The sequence below is a fragment of the Brassica oleracea genome, chromosome C2 (genome assembly GCF_000695525.1).
Source record: "Brassica oleracea var. oleracea cultivar TO1000 chromosome C2, BOL, whole genome shotgun sequence".
Classification (NCBI taxonomy): domain Eukaryota; kingdom Viridiplantae; phylum Streptophyta; class Magnoliopsida; order Brassicales; family Brassicaceae; genus Brassica; species Brassica oleracea.
In genome coordinates this window covers 7563610-7576038 of record NC_027749.1, presented here as the reverse complement: position 1 = coordinate 7576038, position 12429 = coordinate 7563610, and the positions used below count along the sequence as shown (strand labels likewise).

The following is a 12429-nucleotide window of genomic DNA, read 5'->3' as shown; positions in this document are numbered from 1 at the left end:
ACATTAATATTAAAAATATACTATGTATGTTAATATCATTTAAATTTAATTACATATCCTATCAAATTTTTTAAAAAAATTGTTTGTATTAATAAAATTGATTTATACGTTCGCACCAATTTTATTATATATGTAATAGTTACTGACTTTTAATTATTTAATATATATTTATTATTTCATAATATGTAAGAACATATAATACATAAAATAATTTATATATATAATTTTTATCCCGCGCAAGGTGCAGATCTTAATCTAGTATATATATATAGTAAAAATTAATTTATAAAATAGCTAAACAATATGAAGGACTAACCTTTTCTCCTAACAAGTTGACGGCTGAACTGAGATGCCTAGATTGGGCGCTAAACAGTACGAGGGACTTGGCGTATCAGGAGATTGTGGTGGCGTCTGATTCCCATTAACTGATTGAGGCGGTGATGCAACCATCAAAATGGCCGCACTTCCGAGCTTTACTACATAGAATCAACAGGCTGTGTGCATCCTTTACATCAGTTGCTTTTGAAACAGAGACTGTTGCTTCTAACAAGGTGGCGCGCGAAATTGCTAAGAGCGTGCTCCGTGATGGCAGGTTCCAATCATATTTGGCTTTAGCAGGACCAGGGCTTCGTCATCAAATTCAGAGAGAAGCGTCATTTTCTTGCTCATAGATATTTTTTAGATTGAGCAGTTTGTTGGTTTCTGGTTTCTATATTGTACCTGCAACTCTATGCTGGCTTTCTTTCACTTTGAAGTCGTTAAAAAAATAGCTAAACAATACTCAAAACACCAAAATTACTTGATATTTTTTATTGATTCTCTATCCAAATATTTAATTCAAACCAATTTATATATTAAGTTTAAATATTTTGACACACATTATTCAAATTTATATATAATATAATATTTTTATTTTTTAGATTTTAAGGTATACTATGTGTTTTCTTGCACCATATGCGGTAATTTTTTTTTTTTAAATCTAACTTATATTTAAAAATAAATATTATAGATTTAACTATTTTATTACTAATATTTAATATATATTTGATATATATTAAATCAATTTGTATAAAACTAATAAAAATAATATAAAATTGTATAATTATCAAATATTTAACCTAAAAATATTTATAAAATTTGTAGATATATAAGAGTAATGATCTTACGATTAAATATTTAAATCTTTAAAAAATTGTATAAATTTTTGAAAGCTTTAGTAATACAAATTGTATAAGTATACAAAATAACAATATTTCAAAATTTGGAATGTTATATATGAATATATTTATTTTATAGATGATGTATGAACTATTTCCATATTTTAAAAAAGTTTACCAAAAAGAAATATCAATATTAAATGTAATATATGAATTATTGCCATATTCTAATAAGTTTGCCAAAAATATAAATCAACATTAAATGAAATTATCCATATCATATTTTTTCGGAAGCCATGTCATCAATTTCAGTAGCCATGTCATATTTGTTTTGTGAAATTGATTGTAGAAAAGACATGTGGGAAAATCACTTCGCAAATATAGTCTAGGGAATATGAATTTGTTTTTATATTAAATAATTTAAACGTATTATCCGAACCTGAAAAAATCCAAACCGAATCCGAAGTGGAATTCATAAATATCCGAATAAGTCTGCATTTTTTACCCCGAAAACTGAAACCCGAACCCTAGTCATTTGTGTTCATATTATGAAATGAAATCTAGTGAGTATTTATATTTCAATAAATTACTGACCTTCGTTTCATAATAAAAACTTACTAGTGTTTGGGCCCGTACTACGTAGGAGAAAATAATTCTAGAAATTATGGATAATAAACTTATAAAATTAATTATTTGATTTTGTAGTGGATTCAGATTTTACTTATTATGTTAATAACTAGTTATCTTTTAGTTCTTTTAATATATATGTAAGATATAGAATCTACATTGAAATATGACATATTGAAAGTTATTAGAGGTAAATTTTAAATAATAAAATTTGATGTAAATATCTTCTTCCAGTCCATTATGGACCCAAAATGCAGGTAAAATAGTGATTTCTTGCCCAAAAAGAAGAAGAAGTATATGAAAATTAAGGGAAATCAATCTCTGGCACAATATAACTAAAACACCAATCTTATTTTTGTAGATAGTTGATGTCAATATCTCTTCTAGTCTTTCTGTTATTCTCTTATGTTAATTTTCTTTTTGTATTTCATCATTTTCAATGCTAGCTATATTTACTCAAAATTTTTATTTCTGAAAATCTACAAAATTTGGTAACACTGCATAAGAAAAATAAAATCAAAAGTGTATACTGGTCCACGAGTAAACAACTCTAATATCACCACATTTCTATAAGACTATGAAAACATATACAGAAGATTAACCTAAGGTTAAGTCTTGATTAGTAGACATAAGCCCTTCTGGTTTTCTATCCATATGAGTTTCTTAGGTCTCATTTTTACCTTCAAGTTATCACCACGATTTCTTTTTTTTTTTCTTGTGGTGCTTCTCAGACTTATTAGGGGCTTTGTTATTTGTAAGTGTGCTTTAGCTCCGTAATTCTCAATTGTCGCAACCACAAAAAAATAAACATATTCAAGAAAATCGAAAATTAATTTTATTCCATCTTAAAACGGCATTGACATTACAATACATAGATCTCGCCAATATTTAGAAGAGCAAAAGAAACGAAAAACAATTATTTTGTTAGAGCCTAAAAGAGAAAAATGTTGATGAAAAAATTAGAATTACGCAAAGGTTGATGACAAAATTAGCATTAAGCAAACAATTACGAACCTGAATTTCAATTTTCATCTGTCAACTTTTCAGTAAGCTTCTCCATAGATCACTCAAAGGAATTTTTCTTTGAAACTATTGTTGCGCAACTGTTTAGCAGAGACTGTGTCGATTTAGAATTGTAAACTCGAGAGTGGTGATATGGTCGTCAGCAAAATTGAAATTTCATCACATTTAGAAAATAGTCACCGGATGCATTGTAAATAATTTAGGAAATTACGTTGAATGCACACGAAGATGAATTTAAATTTATAGCATTGTGAATAAAATTTCTTATAAAAAAAGACTAATCGTTCCAAGATGGTAAGATCATGGTATTAGTGTGGGCAATATTAGGACTTATTTTTATGTAGGAAAACAAATATAAACTGTTTGAAACTGTTTTTTTTTCTTTTTTTTCTTGCATTTATTTTTTTCTTTAATTTCCATGACAAATGACAAATGTCAAAATTTATCTGAACAAGTAACCTGTGCTTTATTATATAAGAGATAAAACTATAATTCATTAAATAAGTATTTATTTAATTATCAGTCCTTAAATTTAATCATGTTTTATGAAATATTATGCTTTTATACATAAGCAATTAAATAAGTAAACTAATTAGTTGTAAAACAATAAAAATCAAAAGTTGCTGGTGCTAATTAAAAACCTCAAACATATAACCCATTCGGACTAATAGGCTTCCGCAGAAAGCCGAGGAAAAGGAAGAGAAAAGACGCACACCGAAGAAAAAACAAAGACTTCATCTTCATCATCTCCTGCTTCTTCTTCTCAGCAAGAAACTAGTTTGATTCAGCCATGGTAAGCTCGATTCGAGTTCCATTTCGTCTCGCGTTTTTGATTATTCAAATTTCGGTTCTCGCCTAAAGTTTAATTAGATTAGATCTGGAGATATATTCACTTGTTGGTTTAGATCTCTGATGTTCTGGGGTTTGTATGCTCGGAGTGACTGATCTAAGCTACTAATCGGACGATAAACTCTACAATTCCAGCGTTGCTGTTTCGATTAAACCAATTGATTTTGAAACCGTGTGCGTTGCCTTTGAATTTAGGGTTACGTCTACCGTTTGTTGAGCTCTTACGTCTCCGGTGATGATGGTTCATCGAACTTAGTCTATAGCTGATATGCAAGTGTAGATTGTTCATTTCTGATTTGTTTTACTAGAGATGTTTAGTTCAAACTGTTTCAAGGAGATGGGTGTAGAGTCTACTAGTGTCTATGTGTTTGTGTTTTTGAAGAGAGTTGTATCTTAATGTTTATTTGTTTTGTTGGTAACAACAGGCTAATGCAGCGTCAGGAATGGCAGTCCACGATGACTGCAAGCTTAAGTTTCTTGAATTGAAGGCCAAGAGGACATACCGTTTCATTGTCTACAAGATTGAGGAGCAGCAGAAGCAAGTGGTTGTTGAGAAACTCGGCGAGCCTGGTCAATCCCATGATGACTTTGCTGCTAGTCTTCCTGCTGATGAATGCCGATACGCCATTTTCGATTTTGATTTCGTCACTGCTGAGAATTGCCAAAAGAGCAAGATCTTCTTCGTTGCATGGTAACTAACTTTCATACCCTCTCTGCTAAAACCAGTTTATCACGCTTAATTTTGTTTTGTTTTTTTTTTTCTCCTGTTGTTTTGGCTAAGGTCTCCGGACACGGCAAGAGTGAGAAGCAAGATGATCTACGCGAGCTCTAAGGACAGGTTCAAGAGAGAGCTAGACGGGATTCAAGTAGAGCTTCAAGCAACCGACCCAACCGAGATGGATCTCGACGTTTTCAAAAGCCGAGCCAATTGAGCAACGGTTAAATCGAACTTCTTTCATCTACTATTGCTGTGACGGCACCATCCCAAAACAGCTTCATTTTTATCTGTCTTTATTTTATTTTTGGTCCTTAGAGTGTTGTCTTAAAACCTAAGAGATCTGGCTCGTTCTCGTTTACCCTAAACCCTTTATCCAAAAATGAATCCTATTAGCACATTTTGTCTTAAGCATGTTTGTGAGACTAGTGGTGAATATACAAAAACTAGTTAGAACATACGGATTTCGATCACTAGGATTCCAAGTTGGTTGGCTTGTCAGCATCTTCTGAAGTTTTTGATGCAACAAAATGAAAATAAAACCAAGTTAGAATCTTAGAACATATATGCAAGTTTTAATATTTTTGTCAGCAAAAAATACAATTTTTTGAATCATATACTGCTATTAATGTTGACTAAAACAAGATAATAAGCTGACCATATAGTTATAGGTAGCTCATATTAGATGTTGACTAAAAACAAAACTAATAAGCTGACCATGTACAAGGTTGCAAGTTCATATTATGTATATGTTGACCAAATACACAAAAATAAAAATCTGACCATATAGTAATAGTTGCATAAATAGAAGAATATATAAAAAGTAGGTTGAATGAATTTCTCTACATTAATAATTATTATGATTATATATAGCTTCCAAATAACGCCGAACAAAAAGGAAAAGAAAGACTCATATTCGAAAAAAGATCTTCGTCTTCTCTGCGTCTCCTTTCAGCAGTCTTTGACATCGTCTTGATTCAGCCATGGTTAAACTCCGATCTTTCTTCTTATTCTCATATCGTTTGTTTACAAGTTATTCAATCTCTGAATTGATTACGATCTTTAGCTCACTAGATCTAGAAGATGGATTTGTTTCCTCCGATTAGATCTTTGAGATTTCGTGTGTGCGCGCGTCATCTACGCTATTGATCTAGCCTAGGAAAGAATAAATAATCCGACGAACAATTCACAACTCTGTAGTTCGTCGCTAGTTAGAATCGAATCATGGAAGAATCTGGTGCTTTCGTGTGTGTTTCATGTTGAGTTTATACGAATGATTGAACGTTTCTATGATAATATTCGCTTGTTGATGATCCATCGAGCTTCTTGTGTGTTGAAATCGATTTGTCTCACCTCTCATGATGACTATAGTTGCAATCGAAGTCTACTAAATCGTTAACCATGGAGGTTTATGTGCTGATATTGCTTAGACTCATCCTTGGTTTTTAGCATTGTGTTGCAAGCTTAGCTTTGATGGATCTGGAAATGTGGGAGAAGAGTTGTGAATCTTAGTGTTTTTTTGTTTGTTTGTTGTGATTTGATGATTTTATTAGGCTAACGCGGCGTCGGGAATGGCAGTCCATGATGACTGCAAGCTAAGGTTCCTGGAACTGAAGGCGAAGAGGACGCACCGTTTCATTGTTTACAAGATCGAGGAGAAGCAGAAGCAAGTGATTGTTGAGAAAGTTGGTGAGCCTATTCAAACCTACGAGGACTTTGCTGCGAGCCTCCCAGCTGAAGAGTGCCGATACGCCATTTATGACTTCGACTTTGTCACTGCGGAGAATTGCCAGAAGAGCAAGATTTTCTTCATTGCGTGGTAAACAAATACTAAGGTTCTCATCTCTCTGTTCTTATTATTTGCATGTATTTATTGTTTAAATGTTGTGGTCTGCCAAAAGGTGTCCTGACGTAGCAAAGGTGAGAAGCAAGATGATCTATGCGAGCTCCAAGGACAGGTTCAAGCGTGAGCTTGATGGAATTCAAGTGGAGCTTCAAGCGACTGATCCAACTGAGATGGATCTTGATGTTTTCAAAAGCCGTGTCAATTAAAAAACAAATATTCTCTCTCTCTCTCTCTCTCTCTTTGAATAAGCTTCTTTGGCTCTTACAGTTTCCTGCGACTGTATAAAAACATAACGCCCTTTATTCTATCCTTATCTGGTCTCGTCTTCTGCGTCGTTGTTACCGAACAGTGTTTTCATCTTATATTGAAAGTTATCCCAACGTTTGTGCTGTTTGTTTGCATCCTTTGTATAAAGATGATTCCTTTTGAGCGTCCTTTGTTAGATGGTGGATGAAAAAATGGTAAAGAGAATACTGACTGAGATGTGATGGAATGTTTCAACTTATACAATTACACAAGGGGTCATGGCTTCGAACTAGAATCATTCAAAATAGTTGTTCAAGCCTTGTCTCAACATCTAATTCCTGTAGATATGACGCAGAAAGCTTTATCTATCACCAATTCACCATAGAAAGTATCATTCGTACGTGTTAACAACAAACCAAGAAATTTGAGAACCGGAGGTGTCGGGTTCGAGTCTGGGTTGAGAAGGTTACGTCTCGATCTCACTAGTTCTAAATGGGCCTTAGGCTGGATTCAATATAATAAATGGGCCGATGTAGAAAGGCGGGAGGGGGCGGGAAAGGAAAAATTCACGAGGAGCAGAAAATGCGCCAAACTCGACACGTGAACAGTCCCCGCCACCAAGTGGTATATCACGTGTGAGAGCTTTCCTTCTTTTAAAGACTCCTTTTAAACCGTAGATCTCTTTCTATTTAAAAAAGAAGATCCAACGGTTAAAAACATCGATCCGCGTCAAACTATTTCATCCAATCACATCAATCCGTACGATCTATATAAAAAGGAATCTCTCAAGTCATTGTAGAGACCAAGCAAAAAAAAAAACCAAACCGATCTCAGATTCGTAACTTGCAATCATCAATGGCGCCCAAGGCAGAGAAGAAGCCCGCGGAGGAGAAATCGAAAGCGGAGAAGGCTCCGGCGGAGAAGAAACCAAAGGCCGGGAAGAAGCTCCCGAAGGAGGCCGGAGCAGGCGCAGGCGGAGACAAGAAGAAGAAGATGAAGAAGAAGAGCGTGGAGACGTACAAGATCTACATCTTCAAGGTGCTGAAGCAGGTCCACCCGGACATCGGAATCTCGAGCAAGGCCATGGGGATCATGAACAGCTTCATCAACGATATCTTCGAGAAGCTCGCTGGCGAGGCCTCGAAGCTCGCGAGGTACAACAAGAAGCCCACCATCACTTCTAGGGAGATTCAGACCGCGGTGAGGCTCGTGCTTCCCGGAGAGTTGGCGAAACACGCTGTCTCGGAAGGTACAAAGGCTGTCACGAAGTTCACCAGCTCCTAGACTAATGAGTTGAATTAGAGTTCCTTTCTTGTTTTTTTTTTCAGTATTGCAATTTCACGGTTTGTATGTAGTGCTATTGATATGTTTCGAATCGATGTATCTCGTTGAGATTGAAAGCTCCCTTCTTATATTTTGAAAGCTTTGGTATTTAATTATATCATCTATAAACCTAATTTCGTTGGTCCAATTCTAAGTTTGATTTCTTATAATCTGATCATATGATAATCTGAGTTGTGTATGAGTTCTTTGACTTCTGTCTATCGTACTTTTTTTATGTCAAGACCAGTGTTGTTAGATATTTGATTATTCGTTGTCTTGTACTTGTTGAAAGAAGGTCTTCGTTTTTAGTTGAACCTTTTATCTGTATGGCGAGTTATCATTTAGTTGTTCTGTGTTGTGAGTTATGATGTCTGATATGCATACTTGCGTTCTGACTTGTTCTTTACACTAGAGGTTTGATGTTTTTATGTGCTTTTGTTAAATCAGTTTTCATGTCCTTGTTTGCCTCTAATGTTGCTGTGTGCTTTTGTGGCATTCGATCCTCCTCCCTCCATAGTTGATATTTATTTGTTTGTTTAAGATGCTCTTTTTTTTTCAAGATTAGATCCATTTACAAACGTTGATTGTGTGTGTTTAGGTTAGTGTTTAACCTGTTGAGTTTAGGTTTGTGTTTGAGAACTTAAAAGGACGATGTCCGTATTATAGCTTATATTCATATATTTAGGATAGTGTTTACACTCGCCTATACACCATCACCACCCACACCAACCAAAGCTCCGCTCAGCTCAGCTACATATAGAAATCAAGTTAAGACAAATTTAATCAACTGGCTAGGATAGATACAACTGGCTAGTATTATATGATCAGAATACTAGAAAACCAACGTATGATTCTCATTACTATGATTTCTATTTGTCTGCATTTACAAATAACTTGGGTTATATATACTATATAGTATATGCAGTGGTACCGTAGGTGTCTTTGGGATGATATAACATTTTGTATTTTAAATAGAGTTTATGTGCTTGTTTCAAGTTTAATAATGCTTTTGCGACTGCCTTAGAATATGTATATCATGTATATTTCACATTTTGTTGTTGACAATTTGTAACCATAACTGAGTACATTTCAAACAGAGATATATCAACCATGGATATACAAAGAATATTAATAAAACTTAATAGTCACAAATATTTTCCCATTTTCTTCTCTGCAAAGTAATACCCTCAAGAAAATTGAATCAGAGATAACTCAAACAGATAGAATAGAATATAGAAATAAAGCATATATCTTTTTCTTGTTGAATGAGAGAACCATCTTTTTGTTTGTGGTTTCTGAAAGAAAGCATATATATTTTCAGGTTTTCAGAAATAATCTTAACCTCAATCATAGTCAATCTTATACTTGTCTCTACAAAAAAGCAATCTTATTCGTATTCTTTTATAGGAGAGGTGATCATCGGTAAGTTTTATGTATTTGGAAAACACGTGTGACGACACGCCATAGGCTATTACCGTATTTCGAAGGCATAACGTGATTCTTTGTTTATCTGCAAAGATAAGGGTTTTTAAAAAAATCTTCTCGATGCTAACACTTATTATAAGTCAACAAATACATATAAAATGAGGTCTTCCGGTTCCTATTTTTTCACCTCATCTACCAACCCTCTTTAATTCACATACATATCGATTCACACATGGATACAACGACAACAATATATAAACCACACATTCACGAGCATCCCCTTTCCTATTCAGCTCGGTTTACTATTGATGGATCATATTCACATAGATGCAGTGGCTGCCAGACAACTGAAAATATGTACGGTGTTTATTTCTGCAATAAATTTGGCTGTTCGATTTGGTTACATAAAGAATGTACGGAAGCTCCATTGGAGATCAACCATCCTTCCCACCCCCAGCATCCTCTCATGCTCAACAATTATGATGACTCGTCAGATCAATGTGTTTTGTGTAGGGGACATCTACCGCCTCTGCGCTATACTTGCTTTACATGTAAAATCACGGTGGATATAGCTTGTGGGATGAAACCATGGCCACAAGTTATCGAACATCCCTTGTGTCATAGCCATCCACTTATCGTCAAAGGAAACGAGGTGTCAGCTTCTTGTGGGGTATGTAAGGAGTCTAATTATGGACTGTTCTATTTATGTATTGAATGCAATGTATATTTCCACTTGGAATGCGTCCGTTTCTCACGAGGTAAATCATCCTTGTCATTCGAATCATCCTCTCAAGTTAATCGCTTTTGATGCACTTACTGATGATGCCGAGAAGACTTGTATTTTATGTGAAAAATACCCAAGAAATGTATGTTATCATTGTTACATTTGTGATTTTACCTCTTGCCTTCGTTCCACCAGAATCCCACCTCCCCTTGTTGTTGAGGATATAAAGACCCACCAACATCAACTTATTCGCATATCTAAGAGAATCTCATATGCTTGTGATGTTTGTGGGCTGAAACGCGACACAAAAGACTATCATGGATCTTATATATGTCACCAGTGTGATTTTGTTGTCCATGGAATGTGTATTGGCTTGCCCCGTGTCATCAGCATCAATCGTCATGATCACCGCATTTCTTTCACTTATCATATTGGTCCTGATTATTCAAAATGTGGAGTTTGTCACCAAAGTATAAGTCAACACCATGGGGCTTATTCTTGCTTAGTTTGCCCGAACTATGCAGTCCATTCCAGATGTGCAATAGAGCGTGATGTATGGGATGGTGTAGAGTTAGAAGGGATTCCATATGTTACAGAAGATATGACACCATACAAGGTGGTGAGTGATGGCTTGATCAGTCATGTTAGTCATGTCGAACACCCTTTAAAGTTACACAAGGGCAATATCCTTTATGATCATGAGTGGATAAGATGTGAAGCATGTAGAGATCCGGTTGGATTTGACTCCGTCTTTGTCTGTGAGAAATGCTGCTTCCTTCTTCATAAAAAATGTGCTAATCTTCCCATGAAGAAAAAATTTATCGTGGACACTGAGTTATACAAGTTGGAAGTTGACAATCTTAGAGTTGCAAGCTATTGCTCGCAGTGTGCAACATTATCTGATGGGTTCAATTATTCAAGTCATGATGAAAATAGGAAAGTAGACGTTCGGTGTTTTTCCCTTTCTGAGCCATTTGTCCATGCTGGCCATTCACATCTACTATATTTTAGAAAGGCATATTACAAGAGGTCCATATGTGATGCATGCATGAAAATGAGTAATTCTCGTTTTACGCTCGACTGTGAAGATTGCCGATTCAATTTGTGTTTTTTTGTGCTACTTTGCCTTTAAGGACATGGCATAGGACAAATGAGCATCCTCTCATTTTATGTTGTGACAAAAAAGCGGGTGGTCAAAGCTGGTGTGACATTTGTGAAAGACAATTAAATCCAATGTTATGGTTTTATACATGTTCTAGCTGCGAAGTCGCCATACATGCTAAATGTGTAATATGAGATATCTCACGTATTAATCCAGGAAGCAACATTGAATTTGGGGGGCCTGAATTTGGGTGAAGGAATAAAATCTTTGAAGCTGTTCCTAACAATCAAAGCACTCGGCCATTATGCACTAAATGCCACTCTCGATGCAAGTTCTCTATCTTCTTAAAGGAGAAAAATAAAGCCAGTAGCAGTAGGTACTTCTGTTCAAGTAACTGTGTGTATCATTATTTTTTATTTATTTTTTGATCAAATGTGTATCATTATTTTAATTAGACATTTATTGATGAGTGCTTTTTTCATGGTTGTATTGTTTTATTCGCATTTCTATAGCTAATTTCACGGGCGTATTACTTTTTTTTTTTAACACTGAAAATTCATTAAAGCCTTATAGGCAACCAATGTTGAAGAAACTCAAACAGAGTGTAAAGGAAAAAACATAGAGATGGAAAGATTAGAAAACCCAGAAGGGTGAATTTGTGAACGTGAAATGTAATAAGAGTGAATTTCTTTTATACTAAGGTGATGATTGTTTGTTTGGTTTCTAGATTTTTGATTTTGGTTTTTTGGTTTCTAGATTTTTGAATTTGATTTTCGGTTTTTGATTTTGTAGTAGATTTTAGTTTTTTGGAAAAACATGAATGGTGATTTTAGATTTTGGTTTCTAGTTTTTAGTTTTTGGTTTTTGTTTTTAAAATAATAAAAAGAAAATGTTATTAATAGTTGAATATTTATTATGGCAATAAAAAATATAAAATATTATTACCAAAACACACATAAGCTTATTTAAAAATAAAAACAAGAAACACAAAATAATGTAATTCTATGTTTAAATAAAAATAAATATAAACTTAAAATATTAATTATATGTTTAAACATACATTTATATGTATATACACTTTATATTAGAAACTTGTACATATAATAAATGCAGAGATCCGTACATATAAAAATAATGTGCAGACCAAATTTCTTATTAAAATTTGCCATAACTATAATACACACACATATATATATATATATATATATATATATATATATTCATTAACGGTTAACTACAAAAAATATTATGCGTAGAATTTAACTATATACGCATCAGTTTTATATAAAGTTTTAGAACTAAATAATTGTTGATAAGTAATATTTGCAAATTTAAATTAAAAAGTTAATAAAAAATTAAAAAATATTTCTAAAATTAGGGAAAAATATAAGT

General features: G+C 33.9%; 4 protein-coding genes across 4 annotated transcripts; all 4 read left to right on the top strand.

Moving 5' to 3' along the window:
* The first annotated feature begins 3474 nt into the window (after positions 1–3474).
* On the top strand, positions 3475–4782 carry LOC106324726 (actin-depolymerizing factor 3). Its single transcript, XM_013762697.1, has 3 exons — positions 3475–3600; positions 4082–4347; positions 4438–4782. Exons 1-3 carry the CDS (start codon positions 3598–3600, stop codon positions 4586–4588), a joined length of 420 nt encoding a protein of 139 aa, XP_013618151.1. The 5' UTR covers positions 3475–3597; the 3' UTR covers positions 4589–4782.
* A 433-nt stretch (positions 4783–5215) lies between these two features.
* On the top strand, positions 5216–6610 carry LOC106321382 (actin-depolymerizing factor 4). The gene is made up of 3 exons (XM_013759667.1): positions 5216–5357; positions 5925–6190; positions 6273–6610. The coding sequence occupies exons 1-3, from the start codon at positions 5355–5357 to the stop codon at positions 6421–6423; spliced, it is 420 nt and encodes a 139-aa protein (XP_013615121.1). The 5' UTR covers positions 5216–5354; the 3' UTR covers positions 6424–6610.
* A 642-nt stretch (positions 6611–7252) lies between these two features.
* Positions 7253–7934, top strand: LOC106322833 (histone H2B.7-like). The gene has a single exon (XM_013760975.1). It carries the CDS (start codon positions 7319–7321, stop codon positions 7745–7747), a length of 429 nt encoding a protein of 142 aa, XP_013616429.1. The 5' UTR covers positions 7253–7318; the 3' UTR covers positions 7748–7934.
* A 1915-nt stretch (positions 7935–9849) lies between these two features.
* LOC106325965 lies at positions 9850–11392 on the top strand. Its single transcript, XM_013764015.1, has one exon. The coding sequence runs from the start codon at positions 9901–9903 to the stop codon at positions 11065–11067; it is 1167 nt and encodes a 388-aa protein (XP_013619469.1). The 5' UTR covers positions 9850–9900; the 3' UTR covers positions 11068–11392.
* Positions 11393–12429: the final 1037 nt, after the last annotated feature.